Here is a 25,348-nt window from a genome sequence, read left to right on the forward strand (position 1 = left end):
AGGTCTTTTTGGCCTGTTGGACTTCAGAGGCAGCATCGGTAGGCCGAGGCGAATGGGGCCCAGGTGGTCAGAGAGACAAAACCCTGGGCGTGGACGTAGTTTGGTGAGACCATGGAGCAAGACTACCATATGGCTTCGAGGAGATTCTGGTCCACCATCCAGTGCCTCAGGTGGGGAAAGCAGATCACAACCAATACTGTGTATAGTGGGGATGGTGTACTCCTGTCCTCTACTCGGGGCATTGTGGATCGGTAGGCGGAGTACTTCGAAGGCCTCCTCAATCCCACCGGCACGGCTTCCATTGAAAAAGCAAGAGTCCAGGAACTTTGGATTCTTTAATCAGCTCTCACCTGGTGCTGAGGTCACTGAGGTGGTCTAGAAACTCCTTGATGGCAAGGCTCCGGGGGTGGATGAGATCTGCCAGGAGTTCTTTAAGGCTCTGGATGTAGTGGGGCTGTGCTGGCTGACGTGGCTCTGCATCATTGCGTGGATATTGGGGGCAGTTCCACTGGACTGGCAGACCGGGGTGGTGATCCCATATTTAAAAGTGAAGTCTGTCTCAACAAGAACCGATTTTTGATTCCCAACCCTGGTTCTAACTGGGTATGCTGATATGCTGATCTCTGAGCTGCTTGTTTTCTCCTGATTCTTTATTTATGATTTGTGACATTCAAACAGAAAGTTTCAAAGGACTTTATCTTAATGCGTTCAGAGACTCTAAATAAAAGCCCCACTTCTCACTAGAAGCCCCGTCGTAGAACCTTAAGTCTCTGCTTTAGTCTCTGCAGAGAACCGGCTTCAGTGTGTGTGTGTGTGTGTGTGTGTGTGTGTGTGTGTACAGGTGTACGGTGTGTTGTCCTACAGCTCCCTTCACTGTCTCGAACAATCAGGACGAAGTTCTGTGGATTCAGGTCATCTCCACCTCCTTCAGCTAATCACTGTGGCTCACCTGGTTCAGATCCTACTCACCTCCACTACAGGTGAGACACATACAGTGGGGCAAAAAGTATTTAGTCAGCCACCGATTGTGCAAGTTCTCCCACTTAAAATGATGACAGAGGTCAGTAATTTACATCATAGGTACACTTCAACTGTGAGAGACAGAATGTGAAAAAAAAAATCCATGGATTCACATGGCAGGATTTTTAAATAATTTATTTGTAAATTAGGGTAGAAATTAAGTATTTGGTCACTTCAAACAAGGAAAATCTCTGGCTCTCACAGACCTGTAACGTCTTCTTTAAGAAGCTTTTCTTTTCTCCACTCGTTACCTGTATTAATGGCACCTGTTTGAACTCATTATCTGTATAAAAGACACCTGTCCACAGCCTCAAACAGTCAGACTCCAAACTCCACTATGGCCAAGACCAAAGAGCTTTCGAAGGACACCAGGAAAAGAATTGTAGACCTGCACCAGACTGGGAAGAGTGAATCTACAATAGGCAAGCAGCTTGGTGTGAAAAAATCAACTGTGGGAGCAATTATCAGAAAATGGAAGACATACAAGACCACTGATAATCTCCCTCGATCTGGGGCTCCACGCAAGATCTCCTCCCGTGGGGTCAAAATGATCATGAGAACGGTGAGCAAGAATCCCAGAACCACACGGGGGGACCTGGTGAATGACCTGCAGAGAGCTGGGACCACAGTAACAAAGGTCACCATCAGTAACACACTACAACGGCAGGGAATCAAATCCTGCAGTGCCAGACGTGTTCCGCTGCTGAAGCCAGTGCATGTCCAGGCCCGTCTGAAGTTTGCCAGAGAGCACATGGATGATACAGCAGAGGATTGGGAGAATGTCATGTGGTCAGATGAAACCAAAGTAGAACTTTTTGGTATAAACTCAACTCGTCGTGTTTGGAGGAAGAAGAATACTGAGTTGCATCCCAAGAACACCATACCTACTGTGAAGCATGGGGGTGGGAACATCATGCTTTGGGGCTGTTTTTCTGCTAAGGGGACAGGACGACTGATCCGTGTTAAAGAGCAAGTCACCTCCAAATCAACCTTTTTTTGAAGATAACTACATAAATGCATGTCTAATCGTGCTGCAGACATGTGTAGTCAATAAGTTGGTACTTCAGTGCATCTTAGTTAAAATTTAAATATTCTGCCTAAAACTGGCAGTGTTGCGCCGTCGTCAGGTAAAAACTCTGCACTGCATTTGAATTTAAATCTGCCACCGCTATTGGCTAAGAGGTATGCTGTGATGTAAACTGGTCCTTATGATGTCACGATGTCGTTGTGAGCCTGTGTGTGTGTGTATTGGTTTGTGGCTCCACCCTCTCGGTCTGCAAGGCAACAGCATTTGTTGCATTTTTCAAACATGAAGAGGGAGTTGAGTAAGAATCTGGCAGGGGTTGACTTGCTCTTTAAGGAAAGAATGAATGGGGCCATGTATCGTGAGATTCTGAGCCAAAACCTCCTTCCATCAGTGAGAGCTTTGAAGATGAAACGTGGCTGGGTCTTCCAACACGACAATGATCCCAAACACACCGCCCGGGCAACAAAGGAGTGGCTCCGTAAGAAGCATTTGAAAGTCCTGGAGTGGCCTAGCCAGTCTCCAGACCTCAACCCCATGGAAAATCTGTGGAGGGAGTTGAAAGTCCGTGTTGCTCAGCGACAGCCCCAAAACATCACTGCTCTCGAGAAGATCTGCATGGAGGAATGGGCCAAAATACCAGCTACTGTGTGGGCAAACCTGGTAAAGACCTATGGTAATCATTTGACCTCTTATTGCCAACAAAGGTTATGTTACAAAGTATTGAGTTGAATTTTTGTTATTGACCAAATACTTATTTTCCACCCTGATTTACAAATAAATTCTTTAAAAATCCTGCCATGTGAATTCATGGATTTTTTTCACATTCTGGTCACTCACAGTTGAAGTGTACCTATGATGTAAATTACTGTCCTCTGTCATCATTTTAAGTGGGAGAACTTGCACAATCGGTGGCTGACTAAATACTTTTTTGCCCCACTGTACATCCACACAGACAATCAGTAGTTGTTGTTCACATGTCTATCTCTCACCTGTCTGCTTGTAGAGGACCAGTCTATGGATGAGGACACTGAAGTGTCAGAGGAGCAGGAGCTCACCTGTCAGCTCTACAGGTCCCTCAGTCAGCATCTGGGCAGGTATTAGATGTCAGATGTTGATGGACACAGGTTGATGATGTGTGTTCTAATATGATAAACTTTTGTGTGTGTGTGTGTGTGTGTGTGTGTGTGTGTGTGTGTGTGTGTGTGTGTGTGTGTGTGTGTGTGTGTGTGTGTGTCAGTGTGCTACCTGAAGTGTCCTCTGGGTGGCAGCTCTGGAGTTGTGTTAAGGCCGCCATCATGCCATTCCTCCGGACTGCTGCCCTCTTCTTCCACTACCTAAACTCTGCAGTGCCCCCTGCTGACCTGATGGGTAAGAAACAGCTACGTATGTCTAATCCCAATACTCGCGCTGCGCCCTGCGGTTTTCAGCAAACAACTTGGAAAAAGTGTGCAGAAAGCCTTCTAGTGTTTGGTACACAAGTGTGCAGATAATTGCTTCATCGTCGGGATATGCTGGGATGCTGGTCGCAGTGGTCCTTTTTTTTTAAAAATCTTTATTGACAACTTTCAAACAAACAGTTATTTGAAATTTACTTTCATTGCTGCTTTGTCTAAAACATTCAAAGCATCAATTAATCTTCCTAAAATGAACTACTTTGATTAGAAAATACATGTTTTCAGAAAAGAAACTTCTGCAGCCAAGCACACTTGGGTGAAGTGCAGTTCTAGGGTGCAAAAGGAGCGTGATCAACTTCTGCACTTGAGAATCGGGACACATTATGCACTCGCACCCCTGGTCGGGGTGTGGAAATACGAGTATTGGGATTGAGCCACCACTGCAAGCTAGCAACACCAAACTAAAAACGAGCTTTCCTTGTGTCCTGCTCCAGTTGAAGGTCCTGGTCAGTGGGAGGCGCTGTGCAGCTACCTCAGTCTGCCCTCCAACCTGCTGCTGCTGCACCAGGATCACCACACACTGCTGGAGCCGCTCATTCACAGGTACTACACCTGGAATATAAACACATGTACAAGGCTCATTTGTGACACACCTGTTTTTGTGTGCGAGTTCAGGTGGTGCTGTCATCCAGGTGTGAGGCAGAACTTGCAGGGGGGCGGAGTCATCGTCAGATTCCCTAGAGAGTCCAACAGACTAATTAATCTCCCAGAAGACTACAGTGTTCTGATCAACCAGGCGTCCAGCTTCACGTTAGTACACACCTTCTTTTATGGTGGGCCTGTCTGCATTCATAAAATCAACTGATTGTTTAACCTACAGTTGACCCGACGGTGGCACAGGAGTTAAGTGCTCGCCCCGTAATCGGAAGGTTGCAGGTTCGAGCCCCGCTCACTCTGTCGATGTCGTTGTGTCCTTGGGCAAGACACTTAACCAACGTTGCCTGCTGGTGGTGGTCGGAGGGACCGGTGGCGCCAGTGCTCGGCAGCCTCGCCTCTGTCAGTGCACCCCAGGGTAGCTGTGGCTACATTGTAGCTCATCCCCACCAGTGTGTGAATGTGTGTGTGTGAATGGGTGAATGACTGATTGTGTTGTAAAGTGCCTTGGGGGGTTCCAGGACTCTCGAAGGCGCTATATCAAATACAGGCCATTTATCATTTAATGTCTTGAACCCACCCCAGGCCATTTTTCAGAGATTTTCTTGAAAAAGACATGTCCAAAATGAATCGAGTATATCTCATAAACTACAAGGTTTATTTGAGCTGTTTTGGTATCAAAATAAATGCAAGACTCTAGAGATTACTCCAAAACTCTAAAAAGCATCACTTATGTCACTGATTGAGAGTAACATGATCTGGAACACAGCTAAGATGAGAAAAAAATATCCGTTCCGCCCTAAAAGCAATCCATGTTATGATGTTAAAAGTCCTTCTAAAATACCTAGTTGCAGTCTTAAACATCTAGAAATCCCCAAAATAGGGTCTGAACGTTTGCTGACCCAAAAATCATGAAAAAAGGAAGCATAGAAAAGTTAGTTTTTAGTTGATAGAAGTCCAGGTGGACCTCATATTGGACCATTTTGGTTCACCTTTTGACCACCGTAGATCTGGTCCAGCTCGAAACTACAACAAGAGTCTAAGACTCTTCAAACCTGGACTAGATAATGCTACATTAAAGTCTCTTTCCGGAGTATTTCTCTTACCCGATGGCACCATCTAGTGGCTGACAAGCATATCACACAAAAAATCTCTGGAACGTTCTTTTAAGATGGCGACTTCAGGTTTCTGTTTATAATTGTGCTTCTGTAGTCGACAAACAGCTAAAACACATTGTTTCACGAGTATTATTCTCATGTCATGTCGTGTTGTCATATATTTATATTTTAGAGACTTACTTGTCCGTGAAAAGTTAATCAAATCTGCATCAGCCGAGGTATTCTTTAAATTTGAAACAAGTAAGCGGTAGTCTAACGCTATTGGTTAGTTCTGGTCGGCGCTCAAGTTTCCTATTGCATGGAGCTCTGCGGGGCAGGGTAGTTAGCAAGAAAAAAAAGACGTATTGCTTACATTTGATCACAGTACATGATGAGATACTGTATTTTCCGGACTATAAATCGCACTTTTTTTTCATAGTCTGGCTGATCCTGCGACTTATATACCAAATTATGTATACTGCGCTGCTGCGGGCCGGCTCCGGACCAGTAATGAGCTCCCCTGCCCCGCCATCACCTGCTGGAGACTGTGGCACGCTGCTGCAGGCAGGGGCGCCTCCAGAAAGTTTTGATAGGGGTGGCCAGATGGGGCCAAAGACATTTTTGGGGTGGCACACCAAATTGGTCCTTGTGGTAACTCTGGTTGAATTTAGTCTGCGCCTTTATTCATTTTAATTAAAATAACAGTACGTATCCAAAACATTTAACTTAAATTTTACAAACACACACATTTTAGAAAAATGCATTTCAGTTATTTAAAATGCTATCCCAAATTTGATTTAAAAATGCTTTTTTTAGGTTAATTTACCTGTTGCTGTGTTCACAAAAATAAAAACTATGGAGATAAAAACTTATTTTTAAATGGTGAGCAGCAGAAACATATGTATTTTTTTCTGATTATTTCTTTAATTCATTAATGACACATCTCACCTTTATGTTAATATTGTTTTATTTGATGCACTCCACTTTGAACTGCTCCAATCCAGCAACTGCTGCATTTTAATAACTAGTATTAAAGGTGAATACACCAATATTTGCACAAGAATAATTTTTGTTTTAAACTCAGTGAGACACATTGCAGGGGGGGGTGTTGGCATTAAATTTTTCTTGGCGTCTGGAAAAACATCTCCTTTTGCTCCCCTTTATTTGACTTTCTGCCCCCTTTATTTTGGTCATTGGGGTGGGGGGGGTTAAAATAATTTTAAAAAACCCGACCGGAGCGGAGGCAGTGAACGATGCATGCACGAGCCGTTTTCAGCCCAGCTTCAGCAGTTATGACAAAAGTAACTTTAAATATTCAACCGAAAAAGAGGCGAGCTGAAGAAAACCTAGGGAGTACTGAAGAAACGTGAGCAACAGCGAAGCAAGCACAGAGAGATCTGTTACTCTGTGTGTGTGTGTGTGTGTGTGTGTGTGTGTGTGTGTGTGTGTGTGTGTGTGTGTGTGTGTGCGCGCGCGCGCGCGCGTCGGCCGGAGCAGAGTTTTGTGGGTAGGGAGGGGCGGGCGCTCTATGTGACTGGCCAATCACAGAGCGTGAAGACAGTCAGTTACCCAATGAGGATTTTTCTTCAGCACGATTACAGATATTTACAAATCAGCTAAATCAGCATTATTTACTTTATCTCAGCAACACTTTACTAACTTTACTACCCTAATAAGCTGATAGCGGCAGCCAGTTTATTTACATCGAGGCACTGTGATCCACATGAAACGAGTGTTGTGGGAAATTATGTTCCCCTGTAATATTCTTCTTCGTTTGGGCAGTCGAGAGCAAATATTTCCAAATCCACAGAACTTATTGTTCATTATGAGGACTAAACTACCTCAAATAAAAGATGGTTAAACTGAGTGAGATCACATCTTTATACATAACTTTCAAAAATGATAAATAAGCTTGCTGCAAAAGAGTGAACAAGAATGTTTTTATTGTATCTTTTTTTATTGTTTTTAGGAGGAAATATAGATAAAAAATCACAAGCATAACAGTATTACATTACATAATTTTACAGTAAAAGTTTATCACAAATATTGTGAAAATAGCCAGAAGTGTGATCTCCCGACACGAGGGGACAGAATGTTTCAGGGGAACATTATTTCTCACAACACCTGACCTCCCGGCTGACGTCACCCCTCCTCCGTGTGTGAATGGTGACAGCTTTAACAGAACTAGCTTGCTTCCTTCAGAACTGGTAGGTTGATAAACAGTCATAATTATAAAAGCTTTTTAAAGAGGTCGAGTAGCTTGTTTTAAGCTTTGTGTGGGTTAGGCTACACAGGTTGGAAATTGATTATGCAGCTTAACTCATGAGTGAGCCACCGTAGCTGCAATACTTTCTCTGAACTGCACGGCGCTAAAGAGTCACATTTTTTCATCATGATTTCAATGGATTTCCCACATGGGGCCTTTAAGCCAATTTAATATTACATTCTTACCTGATGTAATGTAAAATATTAAAATATTTTTTATAAATTTTGATCAAGTATTGAAATAATTCTATGTAAGTAACCCTCTGGCTCTCAGTTTGTATGAGCACACATATTATATAAGCAACTGCAACTTTTGTGTTGTTCTGTTTAATATTAAAATACATGAAACTTTGGACTCTTCAAGAAGATGTTTCCAGCCAGGGAATGGGGACTTTACAGCGTGGAAAGCAGCAGAGTTGCAAAAGTCTGCGACAAAACGCTGCGCATGTGGTACTCAAAAAGTTTTGACAAGGTTGGCAGGTGTGAAGTACCGACTATGGGGTAACGTCGGGTTTACGGACCTAGTTTGGGTTTCGGGAGTGTGATGTTGAACAGAAAAACATGCTCAGTAAATAATTCTGGTGACCGTGAAGTCGTATCTGCAGTAATAGCTTGTTAACACTAATGACACAATAAACTCAGGACTAAACTTTCACACGTCATTTGGTTTGATTAAATTTCCATCTGCAGCTGTTTCTCCCATTAATAACTAAATAATGTCCAACTCCTCTCTCCCCGCCTCTCTCTCTCTCTCTCTCTCTCTCTCTCTCGCATGGCCGGTGCACACCGCGGGTCTGACCTCTAATGACCCCAGACCTGCTGATCAGAGCGTCGCTCCACCAGATGAAGAAAAAAAAGAATAAACCTCCAACCTCATTTAATATTGTCGATAAAGAAATGTAATAAAGAATCATGTGGACATGGTTCAGCTTTAAGGAGAAGTAACTGTTGTACATCAATACGTTTGACTAAGGGGTCACTCGTGGTACGAGAAAAGGGCTTAGCACACAGGTGTCAAACTCAGGACCTCGTGGTCTACTTTTATTTGGTCTATGAGATCAAAAAGCAAATATATATTAAAACGGTACCGCCGACCAGTTCTGCAAAGACTACAAATTCCATAGTGCTTTGCGGCGTTGGCGCGTCTGCAGAAGCGCCCCTCCTTTTTGTTTATATTCATTAGCATCCACACTACTACTGGGCTGTCATGTCAGGATGGACCAGGCCCACTGAGGGAGGTATCCAGCTGCTTTTAGGATCTGTGACATGAACCTAAAGATGGTGTTTGTGGCAGTTCTGTCCAGATGCTCATCAGAAGAACATTCATCTTCTATCACATTTGTATGTCTGTGTCCTATACGCCGTTTCAGGTGCTGAAGGTTACGATAGCCTGCTGCCTTTGTGTGTTTACGTGTATTTTTTCCTGTTCTCTAGGTTTTCTTTAAATGGCCTGTTTTTGATTTAGCACCTTCTAGAGTTCTAGAACCCCCCAAGGCGCTTTACAACACGATCAGTCATTCGCCCATTCACACCCTGGTGGGGATGAGCTACGATGTAGCCACAGCTGCCCTGGGCGCACTGACAGAGGCTGCCGTACACGGGCGCCACCGACCACCACCAGCAGGCATGGTGGGTTAAGTGTCTTGCCTAAGGACACAACGGTGGTGACTGAGTGGGGCTCAAACCTGCAACCTTCCAGTTATGGGGGGGAGCACTTAGCTCCTCTGCCACCTGCCTCAACGAGTGCATTTCCCCACTGTAGTGTCAATAAAGTCAATTCCAGGGGTGTCCAACCTTGGTCCTCAAGATCTCCTATCCAGCTTGTTTTATGTCTCGCCCTGCCGATTCAGTGGCTGGATCACCTGTTCAACAGCTACTCAGGCTCTGCAGAACACTGCTAATCACCACTGATTCAAATCAGGTGTGTTGCAACAGGTAAACGTCCAAGAGATGCTGGATAGGGGATCGGGAGGACCAGGATTTGGTACCCCCCGTCTGTTCTATTCTACATGAAGTAGATCTGAGGTTCTGTTAGTGACAGCAGAGCTGAACCAGCAGGTCAGGCCTCTTATTGGTACTCATGGACGTAATTTTTGGGGGGGACAGGGGGGACATGTCCCCCCCCCCCACTTTTTCCAAAGTCAAGTAATGACCCCTGCACGTTTTACCATCCAAAAACAATATTACGCTATATTAAATCGACACTGGCTGAGCTCTTGGCCCAAGTGGAAAACAACCGTTTGTGTTGAAGTCTGTTTCCCATTAGAACATACTGTAAAGATACAACCCCACCCGTCCCCTCCACCTCTAAAGTGAAAATGATGTCCATGTTGGTACTGATCTCATGGATGACAGGTGGCTGTGTCTCCTGCTCACATGTAAATGTGTCACCTGTGCAGGTGTCCGCGCTCAGGTGGGGATAAATCCCGTGCTCCCACACTGTGCCTGGTATGTGGCTCCATGCTGTGCTCTCAGAGTTACTGCTGTCAGATGGAGGTGGAGGGAGAAGATGTTGGAGCCTGCACCGCCCATACCTTCACCTGTGGAGCAGGCATCGGCCTCTTTCTCAGGTAACACGTGCAGCTTACTGTCTGTCTGAGTTTTGGGAGGGTAAAGCTGAGGGTTCCGAATAAAAATAAAGACGCTAGGGGCTGTTAACGCGATGATAGCTTTCCAGCATAACTTTTACATAGACTGTTGAAAATTACCAGAAAAGCAGAAATAAATGACAGCAGGGTGTTCAGGGTGGAGGAAACACCCACTTGAAGAACCGGCTAGTCAGCGGTGAAGGCCGGCCATTTTCAGTGATGCTGGGCTAGAGCAGATGGTAGACGTAAAGCCCCGCCCTCTAGTGGAACGCATGATTATTACATGTACATGACTGTTGAGTCAACATCTGACTGTGTGTGTGTGTGTGTGTGTGTGTGTGTGTGTGTTTGTGTTTGCAGGGTTAGAGAGAGTCAGGTGCTATTCGTTGCAGGTAAAACAAAGGGCTGTTTCTATCCTCCACCTTACCTGGACGACTATGGAGAGACCGACCAGGGACTCAAGTACGTGTTAGTTTTTGTTGCCATGGTAACACAGTGACTGTATTTTGGGACACAAAAGACACAGGCTACAGTGTAATCCTGTTCTCAGCTGGTGAACTGACTTTAGGCCACCAACATCTACCAGTAAAGCGGTTAAAAACCCTTGATTAGGGATGCACTGAAAATCTTCATAAATCACTGAAACAACACAGCCGTCGGGTGAACCCTGTTTTTGTTACATCTGGCTCCGTGCTTCATAAAAATCTTAACTTTTATCTTAAGTTTTCAAACTCTATAAACTCAGAACATTTCAATAGAAACACCCAGAAGTGTTGCTCGGACTCAAGTTACACATCTCCGCTACCTTCTGGTGAAAAGTAGTGACTTCATCATCATTTCATTTGTAGAGCAGCTGTTGACCACCAGTCAAGGTGGCCCAAAGTGCTGTACACTCAAGCCCAAAACGATAAAACATATTAAAACAAGATTAAAACAGAAAAATCATCAAACGACATCAATAAAACAAAAGGACACTGATGTCCAATAAAAACAGAGTCCAGAGCTAAAAACAGCAGCTTGAATCAGCCTGATGAAAAATGCAGAACCAGCTTAGATTTAAAACTGCTCCGGAGTAGAACGCCTAATATCGGGTGGAAGTGGATCCAGAGTTTAGGCACAAACACACAAAATGCTTGATTTCCTTCTTGTTTTTGAGCCAATAGGTGGTGTTCAGATGACCGGAGGGTTCTGGCTGGAGTGTATTTAGACACCAGTGATGAAATGCAACCAGGTGCTGTACCCGACAGAGACTTGAAGACAAGACCAGTAGTTTTATGTAGATCCTGTACTGGACAGGGAGACGTCTCAAAGATAGGGGGACAGATAAACCTGGCAGCAGCGTTCTGCACAAATTGCAGCCTCACTTCATGAGGGCTCACATTTGCATATGTATTTATTTATCATTATATTTGCAGCTGTGGCTGGTTAAACCCAGCAATGATGCTTGTCACAATATTGCAGCATTTGCACTGGAAGGTATTGGCCAGACTCTGCATTAAAATAGTAGAAATGCAGAATAACAACACTTAAACATCTTTATAAATATGAACTGGGTTTATGTTGTTAAGGACTTTTGTGATAAATCATTACAGAAAACCCAAATCCTCTCCTCCAGACAGTGAAGAACTGTGTTCTGCATACGTAGTTTGTTATGTGTGAAATATTTTTGCTATTTAGAATATTTATTATCTATTATGTTCATATATTCTTAATATTTAGTTATTGTTTTTTTGTATATTTGATTCTATATATTTTGATACAGTATATAATGTATATTACTTTACATTCTGACAACTTTATAGTAATTAATGTAAATATGTGCAACTTAGAAAAAATGAATGTTCAATAGTCGTTCTAATAAACATGCCTGTTTGTAGAAAACATGCGTGTGTTCGTGCAGGTGGGTTGGTGTGGTGGTGGTGGTGGTGGGGGGGCGCTCAAAGGGGGCCTCGCCTGGGGAGTAATTCGATGTAGAACCGCCACTGGATCTGAGTATGAGGCATCTTAATCTGCTCCAGCAGCTAAATAAACAGTTTGATAACTTTAGCTTGGTAGTTTAGCTTTTGTTTACATAGCTAATGGTGCGTTCACTTTCTCCTTGGAAATTCCTACTTCTGAGTAGGAAAAATAAACTGTTTGAAAAAGAACGGCAAAATGAATGAAGATGCACAGTAAATGTAGTTCACAGCAGAGATGTTTGCTTCAGTGTAATCAGCTGTTTCTAAAACTACGAGGACCCACCATCACACAGTTTATAAAACTACAAGGACCCACCATCACACAGTTTATAAAACTACAAGGACCCACCATCACACATTTATAAAACTACAAGGAACCACCATCGCACAGTTTATAAAACTGCAAGGACCCACCATCATACAATTTATAAAACTACAAAGACCCACCATCATAAAATTTATAAAACTACAAGGACCCACCATCACACATTTATAAAACTACAAGGACCCACCATCATACGGTTTATACAACTACAAGAACACCCCCTCCCCCATCACACTGTTTATAAAACTACAAGGACCCACCATCGCACAGTTTATAAAACTACAAGAACACCCCCTCCCCCATCACACTGTTTATAAAACTACGAGAATACCCCTCCCCCATCACACTGTTTATAAAACTACAAGAACACCCCCTTCCCCATCACACTGTTTATAAAACTACAAGGACCCACCATCGCACAGTTTATAAAACTACAAGGACCCACCATCATACAATTTATAAAACTACAAACACCCACCATCACACAGTTTATAAAACTACAAGGACCCACCATCACACAATTTATAAAACTACAAGGACCCACCATCACACAGTTTATAAAACTACAAGGACCCACCATCATAAAATTTTTAAAACTACAAGGACCCACCATCACACATTTATAAAACTACAAGGACCCACCATCATACAATTTATAAAACTACAAGGACCCACCATCATACAATTTATAAAACTACAAGGACCCACCATCACACAGTTTATAAAACTACAAGGACCCACCATCACACATTTATAAAACTACAAGGACCCACCATCATACAATTTATAAAACTACAAGGACCCACCATCATACAATTTATAAAACTACAAGGACCCACCATCCTTCAATTAATAAAACTACAAGGACCCACCATCATACAGTTTATAAAACTACAAGGACCCACCATCATACAGTTTATAAAACTACAAGGACCCACCATGTCAGGTTTAGGCACCTAAGACACCACATAACAACACAACACAGGAAAGAGACACAAAAGTCAGAATTCTGTTTAAGCTCAAGGAGAATGGAATAAAGTCACACCAACCCAGTCTCCACTGAGCTGACACTTCCTCAAACCATTCTGACCTCTGAAATCCGAGCACCTCTATTTATTACAAGTTGGGAGCTTCCCTAGTTACATGCCTGAGAGCTGATTCTGAAGGGAGGGGGAAAACACAGCTCTCAGTCCTAAATTGTTGCAAGTTTAAAACAAAGAGCATTCATTATTACACAAAGAACTTTCAGTGTCTTATCACACGATGAGTCAGCAATTGATATAACAGCTGATCTCCTCAGGTCGTCCTTGGGTCACATTAAGTCAGATTTTAACACCCTTAAAAACTCATGAGGGAACTTTACAATACAGCAACTGTTTAAGTATTTAAATGGTAAAATCATTGAGCTTAAAACATGGTAAATGAAACATTCTTTAATTGTAATAAGCATAAATCAAACATTCTTTAATTGTAATAAAAGCGTAAATGAAACAATCTTTAATTGTAATAAAAGCATAAAACATGATAATTGAAAACATGAATAATAGTTCTGACACACCATCACACACTTATAAAACTACAAGGAACCGCCATCATACAGTTTGTCCAGAGGAACAGGAGTGCATGGAGCTGGTTTAGTCTGTGAAACACCACAATATTAAAATACAACAACAGTTATATGGTGTCAAAGTTTGTTTTAGTTCCATCTGTAGATTTTTGTACACTACGATGATAAAATACAAACAGCTGTATGTTATTTGTCATCATATTTATCAAATATAGTTATATATTGGGTAAATAATATATATTTAATTAAAAACAACAGATTTAAATAATCCTCCTTGAACTCCTCCTTGAACCGTCACCTTATTGTGGTGGAGGAGTTTGAGTGCCCTAATGATCCTAGGAGCTATGTTGTCTGGGGCACTTAGTGCCCCTGGTAGGGTCTCCCATGACAAATTGGTCTTAGGTGAAGGGTGAGACAAAGAACGGTTCGAAGGATCTTTCATGGCGGTTAAAACGAAGAGTCGGAGTACCCGGCCCGGAGGGTTACCGGGGTCCCACCCTGGAGCCAGGCCTGGGGTTGGGGCCCGTGAGCGAGCGCCTGGTGGCCGGGCTTTCGCCCATGGGGCCCGGCCGGGCCCAGCCCGAACCGGATACATGGGCTCGTCCAACTGTGGACCCACCACCCGCAGGAGGAACATGAAGGGTCCGGTGCAATGTGAATCGGGTGGCAGACCAAGGCGGGAGCCTTGGCGGTCCAATCCCCGGACAAGAAAACTAGTTTTTGGGACATGGAACGTCACCTCGCTGGCGGGGAAGGAGCCGGAGCTTGTGGCAGAGGTTGAGCGGTACCGGCTAGATATAGTCGGACTCACCTCGACACATTGCATTGGCTCTGGAACCCGAGACCTGGAGAGGGGTTGGACACTCTACTTTGCTGGAGTTGCTCCGGGTGAGAGGCGGAGGGCTGGGGTTGGCTTTTTGTTAGCCCCGAGACTCTCTGCCTGTGTGTTGGGGTTTACCCCGGGGGACAAGAGGGTAGCTTCCTTGCGCCTTCGGGTCGGGGAACGGGTCCTGACTGTTGTTTGTGCTTATGGGCCAAATATCAGTTCAGAGTACCCACCCTTTTTGGAGTCCCTGGGACGAGTGCTAGATAGTGCTCCATCAGGGGACTCCATTGTCCTGCTGGGGGACTTCAATGCTCACGTGGGCAATGACAGCTTGACCTGGAGGGGTGTGATTGGGAGGAACGGCCCACCTGATCAGAACTCGAGCGGTGTTTTGTTATTGGACTTCTGTGCAAGCCGCAGTTTGGCCATAACGAACACCATGTTCGAACATAAGGATGCCCACCGGTACACTTGGTACCAGGGCAGCCTAGGTCACAGGTCGATGATAGATTTTGTAGTCGTATCATCTGACCTGCGGCCGTATGTTTTGGACACCCGAGTGAAGAGAGGGGCGGAGCTGTCAACTGATCACCACCTGGTGGTGAGTTGGATCAGATGGCAAGGGAACATGCCGCGTAGACCTGGCAGACCCAAACGCATAGTGAGGGTCTGCTGGGAACGCCTGGCAGAAGAACCTGTCAAGACGGTCTTCAACTCCCACCTCCGGCAGAGCTTTGACCACGTCCCGAGAGCAGTGGGAGACATTGAGTCCGAGTGGGCCTTGTTCCACTCTGCGATTGTCGAGGCGGCTGTTGCTAGCTGTGGTCGTAAGGTGGCCGGTGCCAGTCGTGGTGGCAACCCCCGTACCCGCTGGTGGACACCAGAGGTTCGGGGAGCCGTCAGGCTGAAGAAGGAGGCCTACAGGGCGTGGCTGGTCTGTGGGTCTCCGGAGGCAGCCGACAGGTACCGGATAGCCAAGCGGGGTGCAGCAGTGGCAGTTGCCGAGGCAAAATCTCGGGCGTGGGAGGAGTTTGGTGAGGCCATGGAGAAAGACTATCGATCGGCTCCAAAGAGGTTCTGGCAAACTGTCCGGCGCCTCAGGAGAGGAAGGCAGCAACTCGCTCACACTGTTTACAGTGGGGATGGGGAGCTGCTGACGTCAACTGAGGCTATAGTCGGATGGTGGAAGGAATACTTTGAGGAGCTCCTCAATCCCACCAATGCGCATTCCGAGGAGGAACCAGAGCTGGGAGGCCTGGGGATGGACTGTCCGATCTCGGGGGCAGAAGTTGCTGAGGTAGTCAAAAAACTACACAGCGGCGGAGCCCCGGGGGCGGATGAGGTTCGTCCTGGGTATCTCAAGGCTATGGATGTTGTAGGGCTGTCATGGTTGACACGTCTCTACAACATTGCGTGGTCATCGGGGGCAGTTCCTAGGGAGTGGCAGACCGGGGTGGTGGTCCCCATCTTTAAGAAGGGTGACCTGAGGGTGTGTTCCAACTATAGGGGGATCACACTCCTCAGCCTCCCTGGAAAGGTCTACTCCAAGGTACTGGAGAGGAGGGTCCGATCGATAGTTGAATCTCAGATAGAGGAGGAGCAATGTGGTTTTCGTCCTGGCTGTGGAACTGTGGACCAGCTCTATACCCTTGCAAGGGTGATGGAGGGGGCATGGGAGTTTGCCCAACCAATCCACATGTGCTTTGTGGATTTGGAGTAGGCTTATGACCGTATCCCCAGGGGCACCCTGTGGGGGACGCTCCAGGAGTATGGGGTGGGTGGCTTTCTGTTAAGGGCCATTCAGTCCCTTTACCAGAGGAGCGTGAGTTTGGTCCGCATAGCCGGTAGTAAGTCGGACCTTTTCCCAATGAGGGTTGGACTCCGCCAGGGCTGCCCTTTGTCACCGGTTCTGTTCATCACTTTTATGGACAGAATTTCTAGACGCAGCCGTGGTGTGGAGTGTGTCGAGTTTGGTGGCAGGAGAATCTCGTCTCTGCTTTTTGCGGATGATGTGGTCCTCCTAGCTTCATCCAGCTCTGACCTTCAGCTCTTGCTGGGTAGGTTCGCGGCCGAATGTGAAGCGGCTGGGATGAGGATCAGCACCTCCAAATCTGAGACCATGGTTCTCGACCGGAAAAGGGTGGCTTGCCACCTCCGGGTCGGGGGAGAGGTCCTACCTCAAGTGGAGGAGTTTAAGTATCTCGGGGTCTTGTTCACGAGTGAGGGTAGGAGGGATCGGGAGATCGACAGGCGGATTGGTTCGGCGTCTGCAGTGATGCGGACGCTGAGCCGATCTGTCGTGGGGAAGAGGGAGCTGAGCCAGAAAGCCAGGCTCTCGATTTACCGGTCGATCTACGTCCCAATCCTCACCTATGGTCATGAGCTTTGGGTAATGACCGAAAGAACGAGATCGCGGATACAAGCGGCCGAAATGAGTTTCCTCCGTAGGGTGGCCGGGCTCAGCCTTAGAGATAGGGTGAGGAGCTCGGACATTCGGGAGGGACTCGGAGTAGAACCGCTGCTCCTCCGGATCGAAAGGAGCCAGTTGAGGTGGTTTGGGCATCTGGTCAGGATGCCTCCTGGACGCCTCCCCGGGGAGGTGTTTCGGGCATGTCCTGCCGGCAGAAGGCCCCCGGGTCGACCCAGGACACGTTGGAGAGGTTACATCTCCAATCTGGTCCAGGAACGCCTTGGGGTCCTGCCGGAGGAGCTGGTGGACAAGGCCGGGGAGAGGACGGCCTGGAGCTCCCTAGTTGGGATGCTGCCCCCGCGACCCGGACCCGGATAAGCGGAGGAAGACGAGACGAGACGAGATTTAAATAATTATTAAACACTCAAAAGTATCAAACTGAACATTAATAAGATTTGTTATGTACCGGTATCGATTCAAATGTCAAAGGTTCCCATCCCTACGAGAGGAAGTCTTGACAAAATTAGGAATTACTCCTCCATTTAAACCAGCTCAAAAACTCTGATCACACCTGGTGGAGAGGTGCTCTGATCCAGAACCACCCCGTTGACCCGGTACAGATCAGAACAAAAACCCTCATGCTGATTTTTCTGTTTAGATTTGCTTTATTTTTTGTTTGTTTGTTTACAGACGGGGAAACCCCCTCCACCTGTGTTTGGAGCGTTACAGGAAGATCGAGCGTCTGTGGCGGCAGCATGGCATTGCAGAAGTCATAGGTCATGCGCAGGAGGCCAATCAGACACTTGTTGCTATTGACTGGCAGCATCTGTGATGGTTTTCTATCCCCGCCCACTATCAGAGAGACATTCACTGATTGGCCCGCTGCTTGCCCCCCACACACATTTTTCCGTAAACTTCTTATTTGAACCAATCAGCTTCTTGCAGTTGCACGCTGATCTCGGCTCAACCTTCAGGGATTTTTTTAGGGTGTTTGGCTCCTGACCTTTGACCCCTGTCTTCTCCCCCCTCCCCACCCCCCACCCCCACTTATTAGACGCAATAAAAGTGACATCATCTGTGCTTACAAGCAGAAAGTTGTGAGTTTTAGGTTTGAGTTGAACCTGCAGAGCAAAGCCCCGCCCACCTGTCAGGTGACCCGAGTACACTCGGAGCGCTCTAACAGGTGTTGGTTTTACTTGTTATGATTTTAGCTGTGAATGTTAATCAGCCAATCAGCTGCCAGAACCATCAGAAACCAGCAGTTCCACTATTGGTTTCAATCTGACAGCTGATTGATGGTGGTCTCCATGGCAACCAAGTGAAAGGCATCCTGTGAAACCACCAGCCTAAAGGGGTGGAGCTTCTGGAAACATATCAGGTGTTGGGCAGGTGTGTTTGTGTTTTTATTTGTTGCTCAGCTGATCTTGTTTATATGTGAGTTCTTCTATAAATGAGTTAATATTGTGTAAGAAGCAGAAACCAATAAAACGTCATTGAAGAAGCAGTTGTTCTGGTCTGTCTCTGGACCAGGTCCTCAGGCCTGGCCTCTGCTGTTTCACGGTGACGTCTGATTGGTCAGGCTGTGCCGGAGGACAGCTGAGCTGTGTCACCGGAAGCTGCTGCTTAACTCCAAACCAATTACAGGTGATTTGTGGACTTAGAGAAAAGATCTGATAATCAGATCAGAGGCAACTTTAGCTCGACCCGAACGTCCCTCTCACACTCACTCACCTCCGTCGTGCTGCACACGTCCACACCCCAACACCACCCGCTCCAGGTGGGTTTTGTTTCACCTTCTGCCCCCCCCGCAGTATGGACACCCCCAGCCTACAGCTCAGCACTGTGGGCCCGAACCCCGCTACTGCTCTGGGGTGGATTAGAACCCTGAAAGGGTTCTGAAGGAGTGTGACCTTTGTTGCTGTGTGGAGGACTCGGTCAGAGTACAAGGATGCCGTTCATGTCTGTGAAGTTCAACCTGCAGAAGCGGGTGAAGCTGGCCCAGGGCCTGTGGATGTTCTACTGGCTCTCCGTCATTGTGGGAATCTCAATATTCAGCCTCGGAATCTTCTTCAAGATCGAGCTGAGGAAGAGGAGTGAGGTCATGGACAACAGTGAGAGCCACTTGGTTCCGAACCTGCTGATCCTGGTGGGTATGCTGGCCTGCGGCCTGAACGCTTTTGGGGGCAAGATGTGCCATGATGCTCTGGACCCAATAAAGTTCTCCAAGATGAAGCCGATGCTAAAGCCATTCATGCTGCTGAGCTGCGGCTTCAGCATGCTGCTGCTGCTGGTGGCGCTGCTCTGCTTCCTCATGCAGTTCTCCATCTACCTGACGCTGGCCGAGGGCCTGAAAAACACCATCAGGTTCTACAAAGACACGGACACGCCGGGTCGCTGCTTCATGAAGAGGACACTGGACATAACGCAGATAGAGTTCCGCTGCTGTGGAAACAACAACTTCAGGGACTGGTTTGAGGTGCAGTGGATCAGCAACCGCTACCTGGACATGAGCAACGACGTGGTCAAAGAGTGAGTACCTGAACCGCTCACAGGTGGGACACCTCATCAGTTTGTTGTTTAAGGCCAGATGTCTGAAGGTCTCAGATTCTAGAGTCAGAAATACAGTGGGGCACCGATTGTGCAAGTTCTCCCACTTAAAATGATGACAGAGGTCAGTAATTTACATCATAGGTACACTTCAACTGTGAGAGACAGAATGTGAAAAAAATCCATGAATTCACATGGCAGGATTTTTAACGAATTTATTTGTAAATCAGGGTGGAAAATAAGTATTTGGTCAATAACAAAAATTCAACTCAATACTTTGTAACAACCTTTGTTGGCAATAACAGAGGTCAAACGATTACTATAGGTCTTTACCAGGTTTGCACACACAGTAGCTGGTATTTTGGCCCATTCCTCCATGCAGATCTTCTGGAGAGCAGTGATGTTTTGGGGCTGTCGCCGAGCAACACGGACTTTCAACTCCCTCCACAGATTTTCTATGGGGTTGAGGTCTGGAGACTGGCTAGGCCACTCCAGGACTTTCAAATGCTTCTTACGGAGCCACTCCTTTGTTGCCCGGGCGGTATGTTTGGGATCATTGTCGTATTGGAAGACCCAGCCACGTTTCATCTTCAAAGCTCTCACTGATGGAAGGAGGTTTTGGCTCAGAATCTCACGATACATGGCCCCATTCATTCTGTCCTTAATACGGATCAGTCGTCCTGTCCCCTTAGCAGAAAAACAGCCCCAAAGCATGATGTTCCCACTCCCATGCTTCACAGTAGGTATGGTGTTCTTGGGATGCAACTCAGTATTCTTCTTCCTCCAAACACGATGAGTTGAGTTTATACCAAAAAGTTCTACTTTGGTTTCATCTGACCACATGACATTCTCCCAATCCTCTGCTGTATCATCCATGTGCTCTCTGGCAAACTTCAGACGGGCCTGGACATGCACTGGCTTCAGCAGCGGAACACGTCTGGCACTGCAGGATTTGATTCCCTGCCGTTGTAGTGTGTTACTGATGGTGACCTTTGTTATTGTGGTCCCAGTTCTCTGCAGGTCATTCACCAGGTCCCCCGTGTGGTTCTGGGATTCTTGCTCACCGTTCTCATGATCATTTTGACCCCACGGGATGAGATCTTGCGTGGAGCCCCAGATCTAGGGAGATTATCAGTGGTCTTGTATGTCTTCCATTTTCTGATAATTGCTCCCACAGTTGATTTTTTTTCACACCAAGCTGCTTGCCTATTGTAGATTCACTCTTCCTAGTCTGGTGCAGGTCTACAATTCTTTTCCTGGTGTCCTTCGAAAGCTCTTTGGTCTTGGCCATAGTGGAGTTTGGAGTCTGACTGTTTGAGGCTGTGGACAGGTGTCTTTTATACAGATAATGAGTTCAAACAGGTGCCATTAATACAGGTAACGAGTGGAGGACAGAAGAGCTTCTTAAAGAAGACGTTACAGGTCTGTGAGAGCCAGAGATTTTCCTTGTTTGAGGTGACCAAATACTTATTTTCCACCCTGATTTACAAATAAATTCTTTAAAAATCCTGCCATGTGAATTCATGGATTTTATTTCACATTCTGTCTCTCACAGCTGAAGTGTACCTATGATGAAAATTACTGACCTCTGTCATCATTTTAAGTGGGAGAACTTGCACAATCGATGGCTGACTAAATACTTTTTTGCCCCACTGTAAATCTGTGAAGTCAGAGAGGATCAGGTGAGGATCAGGTGAGGATCAGGCAGGAGATAAGGAGGTGAAAGTTCCTCTAAGAGGATCTGATCTTCTCTGCTGCTTTTGGATCAGAGATGTTTCTCCTGAACACCACAGGCACTAGAATGGTCATTTAAAACCACCTACCAGCAGTTTCTCTGCTCTTCATCTTGTGGTAACCACAAGCCACGCCCACTAGTTGGGCCCCTCCCCTGCTTCAGAGAAACTTATTTTCTTGCCTCTCGTCTCCATCCATGCTCACTAGGGTCTCAGAAAGATGGTTTCCACCTCCCACCGTCTTTGGTTGGTGGAGGGGGTGCACCCTGGACCCCAACCTGATGTGCATGCTTGTCTCATCTCTTCATTTAGAAACAGCAGTCCCCTCGGCCTGTAGGGGGAGCTTTGAGCAGAAGACTGGTGTAGGGCTTCTCCATCAGATCCTTCATCAGCACGTTTAAGTGGAGATGTGTTTTTCTCCATGCTGGTCAGGACAAACCGAGGGATGTGGCTGGACTCACGAGTATGTGTGGTGTGAAACATCTGGATGAGGTTGAGCGTACACCCAACCCTGGATCCTACCGTTACGCCTTTGGGTTCCCGGTAACGGGTCCTTTCCTGGTGTGGTGGGACCAGCAGAACCATGGGTAGGCTCAGAGCAGCACCCCCAGAGAGCAGCTCAGTGTGTAGAAAACCTGCTCTGGCTGTACTTCATAGGATTTATAAAATCTGATCTGAAACCTAAGCGATGTGTTCTGCATCCGCCCAGTCTCAGGCACAGACTGGGCTCTTCTAGTCTGAGCTTCTGGAAACACGTGATGGACCTTTCTGATTCAGAGGACTCTGAAGGTTTAGAAACACTTCAGGACTAGGTTTCCAGCTGTTTATATGCTTTCTGGCAGCAGATCAAACATCTAAACCTAACCCTCACCCTTTAGTTCAAGATTAGAGGACAACACAGTTCCAGCCAAAGGAAGGAGCTTTCCTGGACCAGCTGTCATCGTCTAACCCAGGGGGCCTAACCACAGTCTCTGACCTCACATCTGTTTGTCCTGCAGTCGTGTCCTCAGTAACGTGGAGGGAAAGTATCTGATGGACAGCGTTCCCTTCAGCTGCTGTAATCCCGGCTCACCACGGCCCTGCATCCAGCATCACCTGACCAATAACTCCGCCCACTATGACTATGACCACCGCACTGAAGAGCTGAACATCTGGACCAGAGGCTGCCGTGAGGCTGTCTTCTCCTACTACAGCAGTATCATGACCAGCATCGGAGTGCTCATCATCATCACCATCATCCTCGAGGTGAGACGACCCCCCCCCCCAACACACATACACACCTGCAGCCAGTATTCAGGAGGGCCAACATACAGGTGAAACAGAATCTGGTACAAAAGTTCATGTATGTCAGTAATTAAACCTAAAAGGTGATGATTATGGCACACAGCTGATAAAAACCCACATTCACGGTCTCAGACTCCTATATCAGAGTCAATCTCAAGGTGCTTCCTGGCCAGGCGAGAGACATAGCCCCTCCAACGTGTCCTGGGTCTCCCTTTAGGTCTTCTCCCAGTTGGACATGCCCAGAAAACCTCACCAGGGAGGCATCCTGACCAGATGCCCGAGTCATCTCAACTGGCTCCTCTCGATGTGGAGAAGCAGCGGGTCTACTCCGAGCCCCTCCCGCATGACCGAGCTTCTCACCCTATCTCTAAGGGAGAGCCCAGCTACCCTGCAGAGAAAACTCATTTTGGCCGCTTGAATCCGCGATCTCGTTCTTTCGGTCTCTACCCAAAGCTCATGACCATAGATGAGGGTAGGAACGTAGATCGACCGGTAAATCGAGAGCTTCACCTTCTGACTCAGCTCTCTCTTCACCACGACAGATTGGTACAACACCCGCATCACTGCAGACGCAGCACCAATCCGCCTATCGATCTCACACTCAAGTTTTGCCTCACTTGTGAACAAGACCCCGGGATACTTAAACTCCTCCACTTGAGGCAGGACCTCATCCCTGACCTGGAGAAGGCATTCTACCCATTTCAGACTCAAGAACTTGGTCTCAGATTTAGAGGAGCTGATTCTCATCCCAGCTGTAGAGAACCCCTACACATTTAAACCTCCATCAGCAGCAGTTATCTGATCTGCTTCACACACCTCTCATGGGCAGCAGTAGCTCAGAAGAAACTGGAGGGTTGTGGGATTGATCCCAGTTCCCTGCAGACAACTCTGCCGTTGTGTGCTTGGGCAAGACACCTAACCCTCCTCATCTGCTGGTGGGAGGGACCGGTGGTGTCTGGGTACAGCAGCCTCACCGATGTGGGTGTTTCTCAGGGTAGCTGTGGCTTTTGTGGTTTTTCATCTGTAAAATGACTTCTTCATATTTTCATGTTTACTGATGACGTTTGTTGTTTTCCTTTCTGTGATGAGTGCTGTATAAATAAACGTAATGTGGTAAAGATGGGGCTCATCACTGCCTGGACACCTGGGACAGCGCTACACCTGTGCAGGTCGTTTATCATGTTCAGGTTCTGGTGGAACAGGTGTGGACCGCATTGTGAACGTTGACCCTCCCGGTTCTGGTTAGGGTCTGCTGAAGAGCAGAACCAGATGTTCGGTAAACTCTTGATCTGGTTGGGATGTGAACCTCTGACCTTCACCAGGGGTCGACCTTTGCTGGCACCGCTCCATGATGTTCCTCATGTTCCAGCATCAGTTGTGAGAAACATCACAAACCAACATTCGCTTTGTGTTTCAGCACTTGTTCTAAATCAAACAGGCCGGTTTCCATGGTAACGCACTGTTTGGCGTTTTCAACTGGCTCATAGAAGATCAGTGATGTTCTTAATCTTGTTGTCTAAAACAAGATGATCGCTGCAGAGCACCTGCACAAACTCCTCAGGTGACCTCCTCCTTAACGAGCTTTACAGCTAACGTTCCCAAAGGAGTCACGGAAACCGGCAATGGTCCGACAGAAATCACGTTCCAACAGACCATCCACTCTGATTGGTTTGTGTGTTGGGGGAGGGTCACTGAGGATCAGGAACTATTCTAGAGGGGACTAATCTGCCAGCAGGATGCATTCTGGGAATGCAGGAACACTTCCCGACAGGAATCAACTGGTTTTCTGGGTCGGAACGTCAACACCGTTATCCAGAAGTGAGACACGCCTGTCCTCCCCTGGGGAGGGAAAAAGTCATGTAAGCTCCCTAAGTAGGTCCACAAGGTGAGAAACGATCCAACACAGCTTTTAGATGGTTAATGGTCTGTATGTTAGATCCAACGGGTACCTGCAGGTTCACAACACCTCAGCTATGATACTGTAATCTGACCTGTGTGTGTGTGTGTGTGTGTGTGTGTGTGTGTGTGTGTGTGTGCGTGGGTGTGTGCGCGCATGCGTGCACGCATGTGTGTGCTTACATACATGTGTGTGTCAGTCGATGGATGTTGCAGGTCTCAAGTACCTGAGCACATCTCTGGAGACGATGACGGATCCTGAGAACCCCGAGTGTGAGAGTGAAGGCTGGCTGTTGGAGAAGGGCTTCAAGGAGACCTTTGCTGATGTTCTCACAAAGCTCAAGACACTGGGTCGGGCCAACCAGGTGCAGGAGGGTGGAGATGCCCCAGAGGCCACCACCTGAAGGCCCCGCCCCCTTAAAAAGAACTGAGGTTTCCCCTCCCTAACAGCCACCATTTTAATGAAGAAAGAGGCTAAATGGCTGTTCAGCTGTAATGCCACAAAACCTGTGGCAGCAAACACACACACTCACACACACACACATACACAGTGAATGCCAGCATATTTCATTTTGCTAATATGTTGAAGAGTTTTTGAAACAGGAAGAACAAAAATCAGTGGTTATAAATAAATCTGATAATTTTGGCATGAACTGAGCCCGACCGATTCCACTCTCTGTGGATCAGCTGACCAACAGGCTGCCACACTTCCATTATTTGTCCTGCAGAGGACGCCATAGTTCCACCATCCAATGAT

The 25,348-nt window shown here is 46.7% G+C and overlaps 2 protein-coding genes across 3 annotated transcripts in view; both read left to right on the forward strand.

Moving 5' to 3' along the window:
• ubr2 (ubiquitin protein ligase E3 component n-recognin 2) overlaps nt 1-18,168 on the forward strand; it is an 89,835-nt gene extending 71,667 nt beyond the window's left edge. For both annotated transcript variants that reach the window (XM_070542801.1, XM_054750651.2), the window contains exons 39-46: nt 842-980; nt 3,051-3,141; nt 3,285-3,415; nt 3,936-4,044; nt 4,117-4,251; nt 9,857-10,027; nt 10,406-10,507; nt 17,822-18,168. In XM_070542801.1, the coding sequence (XP_070398902.1) occupies nt 842-980; nt 3,051-3,141; nt 3,285-3,415; nt 3,936-4,044; nt 4,117-4,251; nt 9,857-10,027; nt 10,406-10,507; nt 17,822-17,963 (1,020 nt within the window). In that variant the 3' untranslated portion in view covers nt 17,964-18,168. The remainder of the gene's footprint in view (nt 1-841; nt 981-3,050; nt 3,142-3,284; nt 3,416-3,935; nt 4,045-4,116; nt 4,252-9,856; nt 10,028-10,405; nt 10,508-17,821) is intronic.
• Nucleotides 18,169-18,948: 780 nt separating this feature from the next.
• On the forward strand, nt 18,949-25,127 carry prph2b (peripherin 2b (retinal degeneration, slow)). Its single transcript, XM_015945499.3, has 3 exons — nt 18,949-19,660; nt 22,410-22,656; nt 24,792-25,127. The coding sequence occupies exons 1-3, from the start codon at nt 19,080-19,082 to the stop codon at nt 24,993-24,995; spliced, it is 1,032 nt and encodes a 343-aa protein (XP_015800985.1). The 5' UTR covers nt 18,949-19,079; the 3' UTR covers nt 24,996-25,127.
• Nucleotides 25,128-25,348: the final 221 nt, after the last annotated feature.

This window comes from Nothobranchius furzeri, chromosome 12 (genome assembly GCF_043380555.1).
Source record: "Nothobranchius furzeri strain GRZ-AD chromosome 12, NfurGRZ-RIMD1, whole genome shotgun sequence".
NCBI classification, from domain to species: domain Eukaryota; kingdom Metazoa; phylum Chordata; class Actinopteri; order Cyprinodontiformes; family Nothobranchiidae; genus Nothobranchius; species Nothobranchius furzeri.

Coding starts and splice junctions, on each gene's coding strand:
- prph2b (XM_015945499.3), top strand. CDS start 19,080: ATGCCGTTCATGTCTGTGAAGTTCAACCTGCAGAAGCGGGTGAAGCTG. Junction 19,661..22,409: donor AGCAACGACGTGGTCAAAGA/GTGAGTACCTGA, acceptor TTTGTCCTGCAG/TCGTGTCCTCAGTAACGTGG. Junction 22,657..24,791: donor TCATCACCATCATCCTCGAG/GTGAGACGACCC, acceptor TGTGTGTGTCAG/TCGATGGATGTTGCAGGTCT.